Source organism: Cheilinus undulatus, linkage group 13 (genome assembly GCF_018320785.1).
Source record: "Cheilinus undulatus linkage group 13, ASM1832078v1, whole genome shotgun sequence".
Taxonomy (NCBI): Eukaryota; Metazoa; Chordata; class Actinopteri; order Labriformes; family Labridae; genus Cheilinus; species Cheilinus undulatus.
The window spans coordinates 33,533,797-33,555,293 of NC_054877.1; the positions used below are offsets into that span (position 1 = coordinate 33,533,797).

Consider the following 21,497-nt stretch of genomic DNA (forward strand, 5'->3'; position numbering starts at 1 on the left):
CAGTCATGTAAAATAAGTCCACCACTGCATCTCAGTGGACATGTCAAAAATCCCCTTGCCCGTGTTTTTCAAACATTTACCTTTTTACATTTCACATATTTCTTTTCAGTACATAACAAGTTCCTTTTTCTGCAGTTAAGTTCGTATAAAAACCTTCAATCTACCTATAAAAGCAGGTCTATATTGAAACTGGAAGTCAGTCACTCTTAGTTGCAGACAGTAGAAAAATCCAAAATGAAACAAAAACAGTTTTAAATGCAACATAGTGGAATATTAGAATACAATAAAATGGGTGTGATTAATTGCCATTAACTACAGAAATCCTGAGATTAATCCCGATTAGAAATACACGACATGATAACGCTTCACCTGCATCTGTTTTCTTCTTCTACTTCTTTTTAAGAATAGACATTAGACAATTACAATCAAAATTTGACGGTTATTTTCAATCAGTATTTATTAGTGTAACTTGTATTTTAGGTTAATATTTACATTGAATTAAAGAAAATGAACTTGAATGTCCTTTTTTAGAAATTAAAATCTAACTAGGTAGCTTGTTAGCTAACTAGTGGATGGTAATGTTAGGCAGCATGTTAGCTTCCTAACAGTACAATATCTGCCACTAATATGGCGTCCATTGAGTGTCCATCATTCCACACTTAATTCTTTGGTGGTTTTAGTGTGCAGGTTATACACTGCATTTGAGTATTCCCCTCAGTTTGAACTTTGTATTAGTATTTGGTACAGAAGTATGTGACTTTGGACACATTGTTAAATTTTGGTGATGGTTATTTATTGAACATCAGCGTAGACCACACTATGTGAAGGTCACACTGCAGAGGTGAACAGTGATGTTGATAAACTGTTTGGACAGGCAGCCCTTGCTGGATGCATTACCAGCCTGTGGGTCTGAAAACTGTATCCTGCTATTAACCGACTTAATGAGGAACAAAGAGCTGGAGGACGAGCAGGCTCAAGCGTTTCTCACCACCATAGCCCTCATCCCTCATCCATCACCACCGATCATCAACTCCATCAATGTAGGAACCTCTGGGTGACAATATTGATGTTTCAAATCTAATTTTAGTTTTTACAACAAAGATAAATCATTCATTTCAGTAATTTAATTCATCTAAAAAAGCTCAAAATTTTTAATATTGATGTTTCAGCATGTACTATGTGTTAGGTCTTAATGCAGGTCTCGGAGCTGCAGTCTAAGGCGCTGTTATCAGGATCAGCTCTGATTTATCAGTTGTGCCAGAAGTCTCACACCTCCTGTAGTGAACTTCCAGAAGTACAGACCTTCATGCAAACCCTTAAAGAAATGTTGAAGGAGAACCCAGAGGGTGAACAACACACTCAAGATAAGGTGCTTCAGTCACTTCACTTTGTAATTTACCCCAAACCAAATGAAACATATGCTACATTTGATTCGTTTTACAGAAAAATTTGCAATTAACATGCATTTTGTCACCAACAGCTTTTTTATGTACTCAAATCAGTGGGAAATACTGGCATGAATGCTCCAGACCTCATTCCTCTGATAAACCGTATCATGCTGAGCCGCTTAACTACACTGGAGCTGAGACTTGTTGCCATCCAGGCCTTCAGACGCTTTCCTTGTTCAGCTGATGTGAGTTAATTCTGCTGTTAGCCTTAGTCACAAATGAAATCACACAGATTATTTATGATATTATGACCACCCGTGCAATTAAGTGCAATTCAGTATAAATATAAGTGACATAAAAGTAGAATTTATAGTACAACTGTTGTCATAATATGAGGATAAATGAAGGCAAAGGTTAGTATGTAGGAACTTATGAATAACCTACAGTGGGAAAAGATACTTAACACAACACTGACCCATTATCTGTTTATTAAGTGTAAGCCAATATTCTGGCTAAAGGAAAGCCACTTTTGGATAAATATTAGTGTCCAAAGAAGAAGCAAACTTTGTAAATGAGATGCTAATTGGTTCATGATGATTTGAGGTGAAGACGAAGAGGTGATTGACAGTGGAGCATTAGTGACTGACAGCTCTTTTCCTTTCTACAGAGATCTTTGCTGTTGCAGCTGTATCACTCCTCCCAGGAGGATCCTGAGGTCAGAATCGCTGCATACCAGCAGCTCCTGCGTTGCCCTGATCAGAATCTGTTTGAAGTGGTGAAGATGACGCTGAGGAACGAGACCTCCAGCCAAGGTCTGATCAAACTGCTGTAGATATTTGTGGTGCCTCCCTTATCAGTATTATCAATAATATGAAAATGTTAGAAAATTGACAACAGTGATGATCTATGTGGTCACTAATTCATATCTGCATTAAATAAAACTCTAATGGGAGTTATTTTTTAAGTGACTATGAGTGTTGAAGAAGCATGGTCCACGGTGTTTTCTTTAAAGCAAAAAATTTGCAACATTTACTTCATAAAATAAGAGTTTTAAAGTCAGTGTAGCAATATTATCTCATTCAAAAGAGAGAATAGTATCTACCCCATTTTTCTAGGGTGCCCTGGTTGCCTGTTCTCAGCACTATGTAACTCTGGTTCTCATGCAAGAATTGCATATTGCATCTGTAGCACTAGTTCACTCACCAACATTTAGCTAAAAGGAAGCCAGTTATCCCATCTGTACTGTTTGGTTCAGTGGAATAAAGTACTTGCCTATGTATGTATGAATGTATATATCTGTCTGTTAAAGTTAAAAAAGAAACATAACAGGACTGTAAGGGTATAGGCTGAAGCCTGGTCTATTACGCCTACTCTTTTTACTTTATTTTGTCAGCTCCCTTTAAATTTATATAGATTTGTAAATAAAGTAAACAGAACTAAGTACATGCGCATTAAATATAGACCCTTTGCCTATCCAAAGTGCAGATATAATGGGGCATTCCCCAAAGCTACTGTACACTTTTAGGCTTCTTTTTTTCACCTTTAAAAATTTTCAGTAGAATGAGTCCAACTATATTGCCAAATGCTCTCTGTAATAATATTATTGTTTAAAAGCAAATGCATGATAAAAATAAACATTTGAAAACAATTTAATTGCTAAGCCATACAAAAAAAACAACAAAAATAAGTGATGATAGTAAAGACAGTTGCAAAATATTGACACTTAACCTAAAAGACGTATATGGACAAGTCAACAGAGACAGAAAAGCAAAAAACAAAATGAACAAAAGAACATTAAAAACAAATAAACAGAAAAATGATATAACATAATAATAAAAAAGGAGGGGAAGATAAGTTATTAATTGTTTTAATTGTCTTTAGGGCGAAAAGAGAGTTGAGAATGGGCTTGTGGGTGTAAATTTTCATATATATGAATTTGTTGGTGAGTATTCATTTGAGTCTTATGTAATCAGCTTCATTTTTTCTCTGTTAAAGACACAATAATTTATTTTATGGGAATCACTAAAGGCCCGATTCGACATTATCGCGATTTTAAATATTTTGCAACACAGTGAGTATTGTGATACCATATATTGCGATATATTGCTATCTATACCATTTTTTCAACTGTTTAGCTAATTTAGCAGTAGCCTTGGCTTCATGTTTGTCCTATTTCTGCAGTATTTTATTTTCATGTTGCATGTTTGGCAAACCGCATGTGACATATCCATCTCATTGATGCCCTGCTTGCATTCCTAATGTCCTTCCCCTGGTGCTGCCATGTTTGTTGTACTAACTTTGTCCTGCTCTATGACCGCCACCTCTGCTGACCTCACTGGACAAACAATTGTCCAAACAATTGATTTTATTTTTCCATTATCATAGACTTCAGTTCATATTAGCAATTAATTTGAAAAAATCGATACTTGGTGGACGAGACGATACAATATATCACCAGACAAAACATCACGTTACTATGCTGTATCGATTTTTTCTCTCACCCCTACTAGCTGGATATTAATTTTTAATAATAATATTTGTTTGTTTGTTTTTTGAAAATTCAAATACTGTTTAACCCTGTCTTTTCCCTTGAAAAGCCCTTTGGGCTGCATGTCTTTTTCTATGAAACTTTTAAGAGTTAAATTGGGATTTATGACTGATTGACAGATTGATTTATTCTTTCATTCTCCTTATGATTTTAATGAAAGTGAAAAATGATAGAGACGGATTTCCTTCCTAGACTCCCTTGTCACAAGGGTTTTCTTGTTGTATTGATTATTATAAACTGCTGCTCTTTTGCTCCTCCAGTGGGCTCATATGTGTGGAGTCATCTAACTAATGTCCTGAGGAGCGAAGACCCCATGAAGCAGGCTCTGATTGAGTTGCTACCTGATGACATCATCAGCAGAGATTTTGAAGCTGAGTTTATGAAATACTCCTCCTATTCAGACAGCACATTTTCATCAGGTAATGAGAACTTTACTTTTAAATTCACTTTGATTTCAACAGTGAAAAAGCTACCACAGTCGATAAAATGAACAATTAGACCAACTTAACTGTTGTATGCTACAGGCATGGGAGTTACAAATGTGGAAACATCTTTGGTTTTCTCATCCAAATCTTTTCTACCAAGATCGGCCTCTGCAAACCTGACAGTGTATTTCCATGGTAGGGCTCACAACATCCTGGAGGTCAGTTAATTCATTTCATTTCATTTCATTTCATGTTCTTTTTAATTGATTTAAGGTACAATATACATAATCTTCTCACTGAAATTTCTGCATTTATTAAAAATGACTACAACTGTGTTAAATATATTTACTAGGTGGGTTTGTACATTACCTACAATAATAAATAATAAAAACTGTTTTCAGAGGCAAAGAAATTCTTATTTTTGAAATTGTGATTGAGTATGTCTTGTTATGGTGACTGCCATTTTATTTTATTCAGTTTTATTTTGTTTTATTTATGTTAAATTTATAAATGGTGTCTCCTGGCTAAGGTGGACCTTCATGTTGAAAATGCTGAACCAATTTTGAAGAACATGTTTGGTTACCACGACTCTGATGGAGAATCTCAACCTCAAAGTCAAACACAGTCCAGAGAGGCGATGAGGACGAGGAGAAAGACAGATGACAGACGTGGAGGAGAAAAAGAAACATGCTTGTCCAGCTCCAGCAGTTATCTGGAGCAGGCCAGGGCCATGGTGAGGTCATTGTTTCAGGACAGTCGTATTGAATGGCTTGAAGTCTGGGGGGGTTAAGACAGCAGGGTTAACATGTAAGCTTAGCCATGCGTACTGATGTACGACAGATGGGGATTAGTTTGAATAGCATTTCAGATTTTAGCCTCGTGGCCAGGACTGTTATATAAACCTATTACTGTACATGTCAGTAAATTAGTTAAATGCAGTAGTGCATATGCAGTTTTAGCAAAGCGTGTTTAAATTATGGCTGTGAATAACAAGTATTTCATGACTGAGTACCTAACAGACCAATTTCTTCTCATATCATTTTAAAAAAGTAAGTTTTGTTTTGTCTTGGAATTACTTGCCTGACAAAAAGAACAAAACCTAAAGAAACCCCACAAGACTGTCTAGCTGCAGATTGATTATCCACTCTAACAGACCGTTCATCTCAGACGCCATATATGTCAGAATGGAAATACATTCTAAAACTTAATAAATCAGATTAAACTTTCCTTATAAGGTTAGGGTAAGGGTTAACGTAATGTTAAGGTTACCAGAATTAGAGTAGAAACCTGAACTGCAAAACCTGATTACAAACCATTTGATAAAGCAGAGTAAACAGTCTGCTTACAGGAAAAAAAGCCTGTCCTCCATGAAAACATCCCAACACAGCAAGCCTAGTTTTTGTAGCTCCATAGCGATGTAAGCTACATGGCTAATCTTGCTATGTATGAATGAATGAATGAATGCTTTATTTCGGTTTAAAAACAAAAATAAAATCATTTTATACATAATAATTTATCAGACAGCAACCGAAAAAGGAATAGGCTGAAGCCCAGTGGCTTATTTTTGCCTGTCCTGTACCATCATAGGATTAATCAAATAAATCAGAATACAACATCAGTACTAGTATGTCAGTACTAAATACATGATAGTTTAAAGTATGTAACTAACGTAACAAAAGCTACACTCAACAAACAGCAAACTAAGCTATTTATCTACGTTATCTGCAAGATTAAGTCAGCTTTAGCTACATTTGCTAAAGCTCACCTTGCTAAAGCTAAGTTAGCTATAGAGAATGGGGCAACATAGCTGACATTGCTACTTGAAAATGAAGCTAAAGCTAAGCTCACAAATCAGCTATGTAAACTATGAAGACACATTATCTACATAGCAACGTTAGCTTTAGCTATGTTTGCTACAACTCATGTTGTTAAAGCTAAGTTAGCTAAAGATAATTAAGCAATAGAGCAGCATGGCTAATGTGGCTACATAGCTAGCATTGCTATGTAGCTAAAGTGGCTACAGTTGAGCTCACAAATCAGCTATGTAAGCTATGAAGATACGTTTTCTACGCAGGTAAGTTAGCTAGATATGTTTGCTAAAGCTCATGTCGCTAAAGCAAACATAGCCACATTGGCTTATGTTGTTGTCTTAATTATATAGATAGCATATCTATGTTAGCTTTAGCTAAAGCTAATGAAGCTAAAGTGAGCCACTGTTCATGGCACTACTTCTAAAACTATACATCATTTCATCCTGGAGTAGACCTCTGACCTTTTTTTCTGTTTTATTTATGAAATGTTCCTTAGTAGCTAATGTTTGCCATGCCAGACCTTTTTTATGAATAAAGCTGAATTTTTGTAAAAAAAAAAAAAAAAAAAATCTGAAGCTCGAAATAGTGTGTACTAGCAAATTACAGCACTTCTTGTCTGAGACATACAGCGCCTAAGATGGGCGGTCTGTTAGAGTAGCTGTCAGAGATGTACAGTTTGCAGCCAGACCCCTCTCCAAGAGCTGAATGAATAAAGAGAATTTAAAACGTAGCATTTGAGAAAAATAATTTCTTAAAATGCACCCTGCCTATCGAGTTTATCAATATCAATGTTGTTTTAATTTGCAGAAAATTTTCAAGAAGTCCAGATTTGTCATCTGAAATAATTTAATTAAGTTTTATGCATAAAAAAAATAAAAAACTGTCAATCAGAGTTCTCATCAATACCACTACTGTTAATACTTTCCTATTGTTTGATGGAAACACAGAGCAGCAATACATCTTTTAAAAGAAGTAATATAAGCTACTGCAGTCTGAGATTTTTCTTCGTAAGCTGACAGACAGAGGCACTGCATTTTGGTTTAATTTAAATCACATTTCTTCCTCCTTGAGCTTATGAGTTAAATAGCCTAATACTAAAGAGCTTCCTATGTGCTTTTCTGTGTCACATTCTGCACAGATAGAGGAGAGAGACACTGATGTCTCCCCGTCTCTCATAGATTTTCTTAACTTCTGCACTTGACCTGTTGACATTTTCTCAATTCCCTTGTAAGCAGACCTACATAGGATGCTGTCATGCTATGACATGAGTTGAAGTGCTGTTGCTGCAAATAGTTTATCTGATAAGTGCAATTTCAGAAGTATTACTTGCTCTAGGGGAATTTTTCAGTGGTCATTAATAAAACCGGTATCCGTTTCAGCTGTTACTATAACCACTGATAACCACCTTTAATGATAATTTAATAAGATTACCTCAAGAGTTCTATTTTTAAAACTTAATTTTCATGATGAATTTAAGCCATGACTCTCTAATGAAAAGTAGTTGAACTCTCCATGTTAACAATGTCACATAGAATAATCTGAATACAAGAACAAGTTTTAAGTTAGAAAAAGCTTTACATTGCAGTCAGCACCCATGTCTTTGACTTATTTATTCCAGCTGTTTGGCAGAAGAAGAGCTGAGAAGAACAGGCTGAAGTGTTGGCTCGGTGTGAAGGTGTTTGGAAACGAGCTCAGTGTGTTTACTTGTGAAGATCTGTACAATCAAATGAACCAGCTGTCTTTGAACGCAGCAGGGCTCGTTGTAAAACTGCTCAAGGTCAGTTGAAAGAAATGGTTCTTTCAAATTCTTAATTTTTGGAATTCATGTTATAATAAACTTTCTTTTTAACCTGCCATCCTTCCTCTGCAGGGTCAGGAGGTTCAGCTGAACCACAGAGCTGTGCTGATGACAGAGGAGCTGATTTTACCATCTCTGTCTGGGTTACCTGTCAAACTTGGCATCAACATGACATCCATACTTTCACTGCGTCTAAAAGGCAACATCAACTATAGAGATGTGTCTCACTTCTCCCTGTCTGGATATATTAAACCTGAGTAAGTCCTTGTCTCTTTGTATCACAGAAGCTTTAATTTGGGCTGTAACAGAGAGTAACATGTGTCTCGGTCCTCAGTGCCCATGTGGGGCTGTCTGTCAGGATGGGGGTGGACGGGGCTCTGGGCCAGGCTGCAGTGGACTGGGTCTCTGAACTGAGGAGCTCCACAAGCATGGACGGCAGCATTCAGCTACAGGAAGGGAGAGATCTCAGAGTCACACTGAACACGCCAGAGGACATTATGGACATCATCTCTATCAGGTAATTTAGAGCTGTTAAATATTTATCTCTTACGTGGTTTTTCATTTGTATGAGCAGCTGCGTGTACATGTACTGTATGTATATTAAGAAACACACTGAAATTCCCTAATATGGAGTTATTTTAAAAAATGATTCATATGTCAGCTACCATTGTTGTGCAATGCACTCTGGGTAGTAATATTATGTTGGTGCATTGCTCATCTTCCCACGTTTCCATTTTCACTCACTTTGATCTACATTACAGTAACTTCCCCCGTATCATCTTCTTTTTTAGACTTCACTTGGATTAAATTAAAAAAAAAAAAAGGCTTCAAGGATAATACTCCATGGGAGGAGGAACAATGCAACCATATGACTTCACTATTTATACTGCATTGCATAAAAATGGCAGCCTTCACATGAGTCTATTTAAAAATTTTCCCACAATGGGGAAGTCTAGATCTGAGTAAGCAGGGTACCTTTATTTAAAAAAAAAAAGGTTATAAATGTCTAAAGATTAAAGTGTCTGCTACATTTATGCCCTATACTGTTGTTATATGAGGGCACTTTAATGGACCAGAGTACTCAGAGGTAACACTTTTGCACATTGAGGACAGGAGTGATCCCTCTGGAGGACAGGTGTAACCCATGCATATGAACTCCAAGAGCTACCAGTGAGACTTGCTCAAAACAGTATTTAAAGGCCTTGCATAATCAGAGGATACCAGCGGCTCACATACACCTGCACTCTGCAGCTCTCCACAGTTACTTAGTACTGAACTTGGTGTTTTTGGAGCTTCTTCAAATTCAAAAAATGTATGAAATTTAAAGAACCGGAGAGCTGGAAATTTGCCTTCGTAATATGCTTTTTTCAGTTGCATGATGACAAACTCATGGTCCACACAAAAATGTTTACTTGATCAAAATACACTTCTAATGCATCTAAAAAAACTGAATATCATGAAAAAGTTAATTTTTCTTGTGATTTAATTCAAAAAGTGAAACTTCCATGTATTCTATTTTCATTTAAATTCATTTAAATTTCATTTAAAATCTTGATGTTTACGGCTTACAGCTCATGAAAATCACAAATCCACCAATTCAAAACATTTTAAGACTGTAAAAGTCCAATTTGCAAAAGTTCCCTGAGCCTTTGTTCTTTCACTGTTTTGTTCTTTTGTCTTCATTGTGTGGGGTGAATATTTATGTTGTCACTTATTTTACATGATGTATTTTTATTCAACTGACATTACTTTGTAGAAAACTTTTTTCACTTTGACATTAAAGAGGTTTATTTGTATGTTTTTTTTGCCAAAAGAGCCAACTTATATTGAACGTGATGGTTTATAAAATCAATTAAAGGATAAAACAACAAAGGAGGGTGAATACTTTTTTTTATCAGTTCTGTATGTCAGATCTGTCACAGAGGAAAACTAAACTTGAAAAATAAACTCTACAGTCATTATAGTGCAAAGCCAGCTGGATGATCTTTAAACATTTGCTTACAATTACCTCAAACTATTAAGTAGCGATATCAAAATTCACAATGTTACTAGTGGATTACTTGGCAATAATTTAGGCTGATTCCTGAAGGTGGAAGGCTGAAGGTGGAAGAACCTGTTTGTGCCAAAGTAGTGCTTAACCAAAGGGGCTTGCTGCCTACCAGATTCCATGCTGGTTCTCCAGCCCATTTCTAAATGAAGGGGTCGTTTAGTAAAGCCATATGTGTTTTAGGATCATTACATGATTGTCATTTATACTTATTAAAAAAAGAAAGAATGGGAGGAATAAAGCTCTCCTTTGAGACTGACACTAATCACTAATAAAGTTGTTTTGAATAATCATTTCCTGAAGAGTGTGTGATGTTTGTGTTCATCAGCTCCAGAGTGTTTCAGCTCAGTGGAGACCACAGAGAAGAGATCAAGGGGCCAAAGAGTCGAGTCCAGAAGACCACCTGCACACCAAAGACATGTAGAGTGTTTTTCCTAACGTTCACTGTAGACAATCCTTTTTCTCCTCTACATACAGTTGATTTCTAAATTCTACTGTTTCATAAGATATATATTTTTATATGGCATTAAGCCATGCATCTCAGACCAAATCACTGTTGTGAAAGCTTTCTGATTTTTTCAATTGATTTGCTGACTCTCAGCATTGTTCACATAATAAATCTCTTACCAAATGCCGATCCTTCTCTGCTTACAGGGTCTAAGATGGTTGGCTGGCAGCTTTGTTCCAACGCTTCCTATCCGTTTCCAGCTACAGGTGTTCCTCTTCCTCCTCCAGGACCGCTTCATTTCTCCCTCAGGATGCTGAAACTGGACAGAGGACTCCATTATTACCTGTTGGAGGCAGCCTACTCACTTTTTCCTCAGGTTACAACCATTCATTTGCTTCTTATCAGAGTTTCTCTGTTTCCTTTTGTTCACATCCACATGGACATAATATGAGTAAAATAATGTTTATTTTCATTTAAATGTACTCAATGTTTTAGAGAGGCACCTGGCTACCCAGAGAGGCCTCTCTCCACCTCCTCCTGGCCACACCTCAGTCCTCCATCCCTAGGGACATGTCTCTGGACTTGACCTTTAACCCTCGCAGACTGCTGCTAAGGATGACTCATCCTCTGAAAACCATTGTCATACAAGGTTTGTCTTAGAAAAACTCACTACCTTCAGTGTTCATCAGAGTTTGGGGCTGAAAATGTGTTGTTTCTCAGGATATTTTGACCAAGAGAGGAAAGTAAAGTCAGGAAAGCTGGAGCTGTTGATTGATGGTGCCCATTATTATATCGTGGTAAGTAATAAGATTCTTTTGTACTAAAGTTCCACTTTAAAAATTAGCTCCTTATAAAAATATTAATCTGTTTGTCATCTTTAGGGTTTGGTTGACACCCAGACCCTCTTGTCAGAACAGAGAACTCGCTATCACCTTGAAGCCAAAATGGCCACTGAAGGACATCCCATGATCCTCTCTGCTAATATTACTCGTGGACTGGGCAGGAAGACGAGCTTTTCAGCGACTGTTAAGAATGTATTCAAAGAAACAGCTTCACTGTCAGGTATCCAAACAGACAAGGCAATGTATATGTAGAGCAGGGGTTCTCAACCTTTTCAGCCTGTAACCCCCTAAATAAAGGTGCCAGAGACGGTGGACCCCCACTGTACCTGAAGGTGGCTGAACACAGCGATGCACAATCAAGAATAGTCATGAGCAGACAAGGCCGCCCATAGGGGGGTATAAAGGGGAGAGCTTTCTGGGATCCAGCCAGACTGGGGGCCTAGGGAGGTCAGCAAAATTGTGGTCCATTAAAAAGTTTGGCTGTGATATCCATATTTTGTATTTAACCTGAATAACAACCAGTTTAATCAAAGCAACAAATATACATATACAGTGCTTAACAAATTTATTAGACCACCACCCAAAGTAAGGTTTATGCCACAGCTGCCCTAAATTAACAGCATTGGTAATTACCAAAATCATTTTTTATGTTTCTGCAATGGTTAATACACCAATATGTAGAAGCTCTTTAACCCAAATGATATTTTTAATGCTAAAATATAATTTTTATTGTTATCCATGAATTTTCAAATTTACTGATTTACAAAAAAAAATGAAAAAAATAGTGAAGCACATTAATATTCCTTGATTAATATGTCATATTATAGTTATTTACTTGCATTCCTGAACAGAAAAATGAGTTTTAGTGGTTGAATGTTATGCTTGATTCATTTCTGACTTCTCAGAGAAGCCCAGTGAGCCGGCTCAAATTTGGGTATAAAAAGGTGAATTCAGTTTGTAATTCCTCATTCTTGTTCAAAACGGTAAAACTTGGAGAGCTCACTGAAAATGAAAGAGTCTGCATTAAAGCACTTCATGATGCTGGAAGGTCTCTGAGACAAATATGACAGGTGGTCTAATAAATTTGTCAAGCACTGTATATTTTTGTTGTTTGTGCCATAGTATATAGCCATCTTAAAAATGCAAATCCCTTTTCTTTAAAATAGAATTAAAACCAGTTAAAAATGTAAAAAAAAAAAAAGTGGTGAAGTGGGAGTGGGTTAGAAGTGGCAAAAATGAGAAATAGTGGCAAAAAAAGCAAAAAAATTGCAAAAATGGGCACAAAAGAGGCAAAAGGGGATTGAAAAGTGGCAGAAATAGGTTAAAAGTGGCAAAAATGTGTGGGACAATGTGGTTTAAACTGGTAAAAATGGGTTAAACTTGCTGGGCATATCAAATAGTTACATTTGGTTAGAATGGGGAAAAAATAGGCATAAAAAGTGGTAAAAAGGGTTAAAAGTAGAAACGATGAGTCAACAGAGGCAACAATAGTTGGAAAGTTATCCCATGTGGGTTTATCTTAAAAATTTGATTGAAAACAAGTTTAAGATAAATCTTAGGGAGATATTGATGAATAAGGCTCATTGTTCTCATCCTGACCAGGGGTGGATGTAGTGGTAGTCAGGGCCAACCAGGGTCCCTCCTGAAATCTGATTGGCTACCCTAAAATCCTAAAGGATGACTAACCATTTGCCTTGTCAATTATTACTGGAAATCTGTGAATGGGCTGCTTTCCTCTTTTCAAGCACACACAATAATAAAGCATATTAACCTACACTAGATTGGCTTGACTAACTTTATCAGACGAAAGGTGAGGTATATCAAAGTAGCCCAGTCATCACTATGTTTTTCACTTTATGACCTCCATTGGAAAAAGTCTGGACACCCCTAGTCTAGGGCCTCAAACTTTGCAGTTTATTTTCCAATAAAATCTTATTAAGGGGCCTTAAACCCATGACACAATGAGTAAGAGCTAAGAGTTTATGATCTCTGAAATCAATGTCAGATATGAAGAAGTTGTTGTCTGGTCTTCAGTGGCTCTAGAGCGCCGGCGGGACAGCAGCAGCAGGCAGTACTCTGTGGAGGCAGAGCTCCTTTTACCTGGTGTGGTTGGGGCCAGGATGCTGGGACTGATGGAGCAGAAGGGCTCACTGTGGAGCTCCGCGCTCAGGCTCAAATACGGTCTGGGAGGTGAGTGGCTGAAAAACAGACAGCATTTGAGATTTGATTTTGCTGTGCAGGCTACACCGAGACATGAACACAGTTCCTGCCTCCTAAGTTGGTGTTCTCCTAAAAAAACAGATAGTAATGTAACTCCACTCTCTCCCACACACACAGGAGGAAGTGACAGATTAAATGAGGAACCATTGAACTTGTTTTGCAATGTCTCATGCACATGGAAGCTGAATCAAAAAATGTATCTGTATTTGCATGAATAAGAAAGGAAATGTAGTTTAATGATGCTTCTATCCACAGGATAGAGACACATGCACATGCATCTCCTTACATCTGACTCTGTGCACAGGTGATGCCAGGCACCTGCGACAGGACTGCTACACATCTCAGAGACTGAGGAGTGAGAGGGACTCAAATCTGACGTACATCATGAGAGCAGATCACGAGTTCTACTGCTCTAACACGGCTCCCATCAACCATAAGGTAAATAGAGACATGAACCTGCAGGATTTTATTATCCAGTCACTTTTAAACAGCTCATTTCTCAGCCACTGAGGTAGATTTATTCCTCATAGGGTGAAACACATGACTAACTGATCATTAAAGAGTTTTTCTGTGATTAAGAGCTCTGTGGTTTCTATTGTCTGTGGGTCCACAGATCCACATCAGACATGAGGAGAGCCCCAGCCACATTAAATCGTCTCTGGACGTGAGCTATGGCAAACACTGGGATGAAATCAACAACAAACGCACCCTTCTTCTGAGCCAGTCCTTTAAAAATCAGTCATCACCGAATCACACCAGCTACGCACTGGAGGTAAATGAAGCTGCAGATGTCATCTAAATACATGTGTTATTCTTTAAGGCGGGATACAGGACATTATAAATATTGGTACAGAAAAAACTCAAACACCCTGTGTAAATATGCCTTTTAGTAATTACTTTGCTAAAGGTAGTAATGTCCAGTTCCCTTTGAGTTTGTTGTTTTCTGCCCTCTATTCACATCATTCAGCTTATTGTGAGCCTGTTACTTGTTTTGTCCAAAGGTGGCCATTCTGTTTATAGAACACTGACTTTTCCCATGTTTTGACATGTGGCCTGTCCCATGTGGTGTCCTGTTGTTGTATATCTGTCTTTTAAAAACTACCTGTTTTAGAACAGCAGATGAAATGCAATTAAGCTAATTCCGACATATTGCATTGGAGTACATTGTGGATATGTTATCCAAAGAATCCTTCTTTCAGCTTGCTTATATTCTCAGAGGCATGTTTAATGATTTTTTTTAATGTGAACCCTTTTCTCTCTTCAACTCTCTCTTGCCCTGCCACTATGTTGGAGAAGAGAAATAGATCTGTCTTTTTAGATATTGCTATCTGTAGGAGCATAAAGATGAAGTCGAAGGGTAAAACTGCAGGAAAACCAATAAACCTTTCAAATGAAACTAGAATTTTTTTTTACCTAAAAGAAGGGGTGGAAAGTAACTCAATGCAGTAATTGTACCTTTATATCAGTATACTTCAGGGGTGTATGCAACTACATTTTTAAAACATCAATTACTGAGAAAAAAAAAACTTAAGGTCCAAATGAGGAGGTTCAATCTTTGGTTACTGACATGAAACTGACCAGAGGTTTGGCTTCAATTCCCCAATAATCGGCTGCACTTTGTAAGAAAATTGCGAGAGAATGATTTCACATAACATTGAAAAACAGCTGTAAATTTCACATTTTTATAAAGGTGTGACTTCACCTAAACGACCTGTTTGGGGATCTATTCTCTTGTTGTTCTTGCTGATAAGGAAAGATCATATTGTACTCCACAACTCCTCAGTAGCTACTTGGTACTTAAAGTAAACTCTAAATGAGATACTTTCTACTTTTACTTGAGTGGTTTTACAGACAGTAACTTCTACTTAAAAAGTTTTAACCAAAGTAATGGCACTTTTAATTAAGTGCAATAGTTTTGTACTTTTTCCATCTCTGCCTAAAAGGACAGATAAACAATGAATCCGCCTTGAGTTTTCTCACATTTGACATCAATCACAGACAAAGTTGGTGAAACATGAAGGAAGGTTGAAAGGTTTTTTTTTTTTTTTTTCATTTTAAACCAGTACGATTTTAGAAATCTCTTGGCTAAGATAATGTTGTTGTGTTTAATTTTTGCTGTGGTTAGATCTGTTTTTTTCCTTCCCTTTTTTTCTAGTTCAGTCTTAATGTGCCTGAAAAGAATATAAACTACAGGACTCAGCTTCTGCACTCTCACTTGAGGCAGCTCGGGTCTGAGAGCAGCACTCACCTCAAAGTCAACTATAACAACCTGATGCCACTGGTGGCTGGATTACACTGGAAAAGCCCTCCAAAAGACAGCCTGCAGAAGAAATGGGAAGGTACCATGAGCCATAATGCCTATTTTTACATAGGTGGAAAGTAACAAACTACATTTACTTATATTTTTGAAATTGAATATTTTTTTGTGTTCTTCTACTTTCTGAAGTAATTTTTTAGTCAGTAATTTTATGCTGTCTAAAGTATAGTCTGGGGAAGTGAGGTACTTTAAGATAGAAGCAGTCACCGAGTAAAATATAAAAACTGAAATTGCAAAAAGAGGTGGTCCAAGCTTGACAACGTGAAACTGGCCAACCAGGTTGGAAATTAATATTCTCAGATTTTTTTGCTCTGCACATGTTAGAACTTTCATATTTGATTTGATATTCAAAGCCATTCTCTTAGGTATAGAAGAAAACAGTCAACACTTCAAGTACAGTTTAAATTAATTACTTTTAATTGAATAAATTTAAAGGTCAGTAGTTTTACTTTAAGTTATTTTGAATCTAACATTATTCCCTTTTGCTCGATTAAAATATTCCTCTACTCTTTCAGCTCCTGCTGTTTTGACTGTTTGCATCAATCACCTGAATTCAAAGTGAAGTTTTAATGAAGTCTACACCTGTAGTTTCTTTAATATCCTCCAGGCTCATTAAACATGGACACACCGTGGCTTTACATCTACACCTCTCATAAACTGAGCCAGCCGCAGCACCACACACTCCATCTCACATCAGAGCTGACAGCCAGCAAGTGGCTTAGTGTTCGTAACCTACTGCTGGAGGCTTTCTACAGAGACAGAGGCAGGGAGAGGGAGGCCCGCCTACAGCTCTACACTCCTGCTGTCACCTACATCAGAGTAAGCACAGATGACGCTCCAGCTTAACATTTAATGTCTTAGTTTGCCATGTTTTTATTTACTTTAGGAGGGATTTTATGTCATAGCACTTTTGCAATAAGATTTTTGAATTCATTAATAAGTATAAAAAAAGACACTCAAAAACGAATCACGTAATTTGGCTTTAGAGAAAATCTGATATTCTACAGGGAATGTGCTTGGAAGTTTTATGTTCCTTCCTTTGTACAGTCATTGATCACTTTGTTAGGTACACCTGTTCAGCTGCTTATTAACAAACATAACTTATCAACCACTTACATGCATTTAGGCATTTTGGCATGTAGACATGGTCTAGATCAGGGGTGTCAAATTCAAGGCCTGGGGGCCAAATCCGGCCCTCAAGAGTCTAACATATTTCTGTTAAAACTGGCCCATCAGTATGGGGCCTGCAGATTTCCTCAAGTATGAAAATGTAAACTTATCCTTGTTGATTTAAGATATCCTTTTTAAATCATAAAATATGAAAAAGTAAGGAGTAAAAATAATTCGATAAAAAGTCAGGAATATGGGAAAAGAAATTAATTTGTTTTTTATTTCACATTTTCAATTTTGCATCTCATAATTAGGATTCAAACTTAGGATTGTTACTTTTTATTTGAGACTTTGAGCATTTCAACTCATAATTTTGACTTCTTATATTATATTTTGAGCTTTTAGATTCATAATTTTAAATCTTAAGTCATGTTTTGACCTTTTAACTAATTATTTTGTATTTTATCTCATATTTTCAACTCCAAACTTTGACATCATAACCCCATAGTTGGACCTTTTGAACTCACAGTTTAAAAAATTGAATCATTTGACTTTTAATTTCATGATTACAAATTTTATTTCATATTTTGACCTTTCTAAGCTCGTGATTTTGACTTTCTAATATATTTGCCTTTTAAAAAAATGATTTTTCAATTTCGTGTTTTGACCTTTTTGAACTATTTAATTTACTTTTCTCAGATTTGGAGCCTTTTAACTTTTTAAACTTTTTAAATTTCAAAATCAGTGCTCGGGTTTTTCTTTCACATTTTTATAACTCAGTAATAATAAAATTCAGTTAACAATAATCAACATGATATAAAATCTTTACGTGTGCATGCCTTGTACTCCTTTTCTCTCCAGGCAGGAGGCTGGGGTATGGTTGGGAAGCGTACTGTAAAGGCCTCCGGCTCCTTTAACTCCTTGTGGACTCCTCCCCTGAGAGGAGACATCTCTCTGGAGGCCTCTAAACTCAGCCACACCCTGCAGATGGCCTCCACCTACGGCAAGCACAATGTCAGCCTCACAGCTACCCTGAACACTGCAGATAAGGTGTGAGGCTTCACTGTTCTGTCTCCCTGAAAAACACCTTAATCCTTCTGGCGTCATGTGCAGGGTGGGAAGCTCAAGTACAGTCATGATGTTGGACTGTGGCACTCTAGATCTGTGGTTCTCAACCTTCTTCCCTCCCATTTGTATTAAGAAAAGCTAATCCCCAAATTAACCAGCAGTTTAATTCATTTTCATTGACAGAATCCCCATGATAGGCCTACATAGTGCTTGCCAAAGATCCATGTATGAACTGTCCATTATAAAAGGTTGAGGTTTTTTTTGCTTTAAAATCCTAAATTTAAATAGACCAACACTATGAAATACTGGAGATTTTAAAATACAAAATAGCCGATTGGGTGGAGGAACATCATGTTAGATAATGCTGTTCTCCTTGCACCAGTCCTGGAAGTAAAAGCCCTATCAAAGGATAATTCTTATTGGACAAGTAGTAAGGAACAAGTTGTGATTTTAGCCCAGAATCATCACATTATCATTATCACCTGGTCTTAGAAGAGAATTTCTGTAAACTATACAATGTCTTAAATTTATGACTTTAGAAACTTGCATTTTTTTTAGCGTATAAGGTTAAAATTCAATAATTTTGAGTTTTTTCTCAAAAATGTCAACTTTTTTCCCCTCAAAATTTGATAGATTCTCCTTATTTTTTATCTTGAGGGGTGGCCCTAAAACGCTGTTGTACATATGTTTCTGAATGGGAACTTTTACATTAGTATTGTTAAGCACTATAATCTTTATTATCTTAATTGTCTCTGTGAAAATCCTAGGAAATTTGATGATACGTAAAGGCAAAACAACATATTTAATAGTCTTTATTCATCCTTTAAACAGCTACCGGCAATTTAAAGAACTTTCTTACTGATTATAAATTATCTAACATTACATTAGCAAATAAGCCATATTTATGTTCATAATAAGAGACAGAATGGAAGACTAGTCTCCTATCCCTCTTGTCAGAGAAGCCAAAATATCACCAGCCTCTTGATGTTAAAATCTTTATTTGGAAGACAGTTTGCACAGTGGAGCGCAAAATTTTATGTCCACCCCTTTTTGTGTCACACTCTGAATCAACCATTAAAACTCATAGATCTCTCTGACTGATCAGTCCGCAGCACAACAATTTAATGACTTTTGAGTTAGTCATCATAACATTTCCTTTTGTATTTCCTCCTCTATTCTACTAATCTAAAATGTCTCTGCAGGAGCCATGTTTGTGTTGTCATTTATGGCCTTATGTCACTTTTTATAGCTTTAAATATCTAATTAATATTGACCTTAAAATTCTCAGAAAAAGAAACACTTGGATATAAATCAACATGTTAAGAACTGAATTTGAAGACAGAAACCATTTTTGAGAAAATACATTTCTGTCCTGTTTGCTTACATGGAGGAGGCGGAGTTTATGACCAGCGCTGTAGCCAATCAACAGAAAGAACTGGGAGGTTTTAGCTTCACTTTAGGGGAGCTGTCATGTTGTTCATATTAATACAGACTTTCTGTTCCAAATTAATGTTATTTGTGAGAGGAATTCATGGCTGAAATAAGTAAAAATGGCAGTTAGGATTTAGTTAACAATAACATTTCATTGTAAAAGCCACAGCTGCTGTTTTTTATGCCTGCAGCACCAAGAATCTCAGTTTTAGAGTGCTTCTCACCAAAGTTTATCATTGCTAGACTACAAAAGTTGACTTCTGTTTTTTTTGCGCCAGTTTTAATCCAATATTCAAAGAAATATCACTAAGAAAATATGAAAATAATGTAAGAGGAATGTGTTCTGGCTGGAGAGGAAGAAAAGACTTGTCAGATCAGTTTCTCCTTCCAGCCCTTCCTGATTTGGATTAGACAGCGGGGGAGAAGTGCCAATGAAGAATGCAGTGCAGTGAGGAAAGTTGAACTTTTTTCATCTGAGAGCACCGTGAGCGCAGTGACATAAAAGATGCATATGTGCTCAGGAAGCTTACGGCTTAAAACGCTTGCCTAGATGGCTCTGGACATAGGCCCATGTAGTTGAATGCTAATTTAAGTGATTTTCTAAACCAGATAATGGCTGTACTATGTATTGTTTTATTTTGAAATGCTGCCAGACTTCCTTCTTCATTGCCTTTAAGTTGCATCTTAAAGAATGAAGTTGATAACTCTTAATCTTAATCTACCTGGCTAAATAACAAGCTTCGCACTCTGAGCATGACACCAGAACAGAATGGTTAAAATGTGTGGTTATGGGGTCAACAGCTGGTTTCATTTGGGTTGTTTGTCTGATTCCTGATATCATGGTAATATTAATATCTCTACTGACTCATTTTAGAACTTAAAAAAGAGGCAAGCACTTCTAAAGATGACTTTCTCCAAGCCAAATGGTCCATCTACTGATCTGGAGTTTGAAGGAGCCATACAGGAGCTGAGGAAGGACAAAAAGATGTTTCAGAAAACAGCAATGCTTTTTCTCAGGTCTGTGCCTCCATCTTATTAATCTGGTTATGTGTTTTTTTTTTTCTGGTTTTGCACAGTGGTGCTGCTGTCTTCTCACAGAGAGAAGGTTCCTGGTTTGGATTCCTGTTGGACAGGGCCTTTCTGTGTGGAGTCTGCATGTTCTTCCAGAGCATGCTTGGGTTCTTGGGGTACTCCGTCTTCTCGTTAGGTTAACTGGTGACTCTAAATTGCCTGCATATGTAAGAGTGACTGCTTGTTTGTCTCTATGCATTAGCCCTGTGACTGACTGGGGACCAGTCCAGGGTGTAGCTTGCCTCTTGCCTATGACAGCTGGAATTGGCTCTAGCCCCCCTATGACCCTGAACACTATAAGCAGTATATGAATAGATATATTTTCCTGGTTTTGATTTTATCTGAAAAGTCAACATTAGCAGAGTATTGGTAATCTGAATAACTACTCCATATCGCACAGACAGCCTTTCCAGACGTTTCCTCAGACTCTGCTCCTGCGAGAGACTTTCACTGTGGACCTCCTCAGAGGCCTCTACATCCTGGAATCAAAAGCTGGTTTCCATGGCAGCACAGACATCATTCACACCCTCACTCTCGGCTATAGACCACCAAGCCCTTTTGTAAGTTTAAAACAATATAAAAAATATAAAACTTGAGAACAAAAATGAGAGTTTTTAACATGTATTCCGACATTTTTATTTTCCTCTTGTTCAGGTTTGTTCTGCACTCATTCATCCTTTCAGCTCGGATATAGTTCCCTCAGACTCAGAAATGTGTGTGACCATACACAACAACAAGGTAACCTGGAATGAAAACTTCAACTTGCTTGCTTGACTGGGAAATCGTTTTCTATAGCCAAGAGCTTATATTGATATTAAAATGTGTAGACTACAAGCTGGATTACAAATGTTAGGTTTAAAATGTACATAGAACATTAAGTTTCATCTCACTTGAATGAAAAGCAAAAAGCAAAGAGTTTGTGGGATATAACAACACTGAAATACTTTCTACTGACTGAACACATGTAGAGAAA

The 21,497-nt window shown here is 37.0% G+C and overlaps 2 protein-coding genes across 2 annotated transcripts in view; both read left to right on the plus strand.

Moving 5' to 3' along the window:
- Positions 1 to 883: 883 nt before the first annotated feature.
- LOC121520215 (apolipophorins-like) lies at positions 884 to 11,125 on the plus strand. Its single transcript, XM_041803590.1, has 13 exons — positions 884 to 1,040; positions 1,187 to 1,369; positions 1,481 to 1,633; positions 2,056 to 2,200; positions 4,197 to 4,355; positions 4,461 to 4,579; positions 4,891 to 5,094; positions 7,791 to 7,949; positions 8,043 to 8,227; positions 8,305 to 8,487; positions 10,346 to 10,437; positions 10,672 to 10,841; positions 10,961 to 11,125. The coding sequence occupies exons 1-13, from the start codon at positions 942 to 944 to the stop codon at positions 11,123 to 11,125; spliced, it is 2,016 nt and encodes a 671-aa protein (XP_041659524.1). The 5' UTR covers positions 884 to 941.
- Positions 11,126 to 13,289: 2,164 nt separating this feature from the next.
- LOC121520216 overlaps positions 13,290 to 21,497 on the plus strand; it is a 49,037-nt gene continuing 40,829 nt past the window's right edge. Inside the window, exons 1-9 of the mRNA XM_041803591.1 lie at positions 13,290 to 13,497; positions 13,832 to 13,965; positions 14,141 to 14,299; positions 15,683 to 15,866; positions 16,452 to 16,663; positions 17,816 to 18,004; positions 20,328 to 20,470; positions 20,925 to 21,084; positions 21,179 to 21,262. Coding sequence (XP_041659525.1) covers positions 13,290 to 13,497; positions 13,832 to 13,965; positions 14,141 to 14,299; positions 15,683 to 15,866; positions 16,452 to 16,663; positions 17,816 to 18,004; positions 20,328 to 20,470; positions 20,925 to 21,084; positions 21,179 to 21,262 — 1,473 coding nt within the window. The remainder of the gene's footprint in view (positions 13,498 to 13,831; positions 13,966 to 14,140; positions 14,300 to 15,682; positions 15,867 to 16,451; positions 16,664 to 17,815; positions 18,005 to 20,327; positions 20,471 to 20,924; positions 21,085 to 21,178; positions 21,263 to 21,497) is intronic.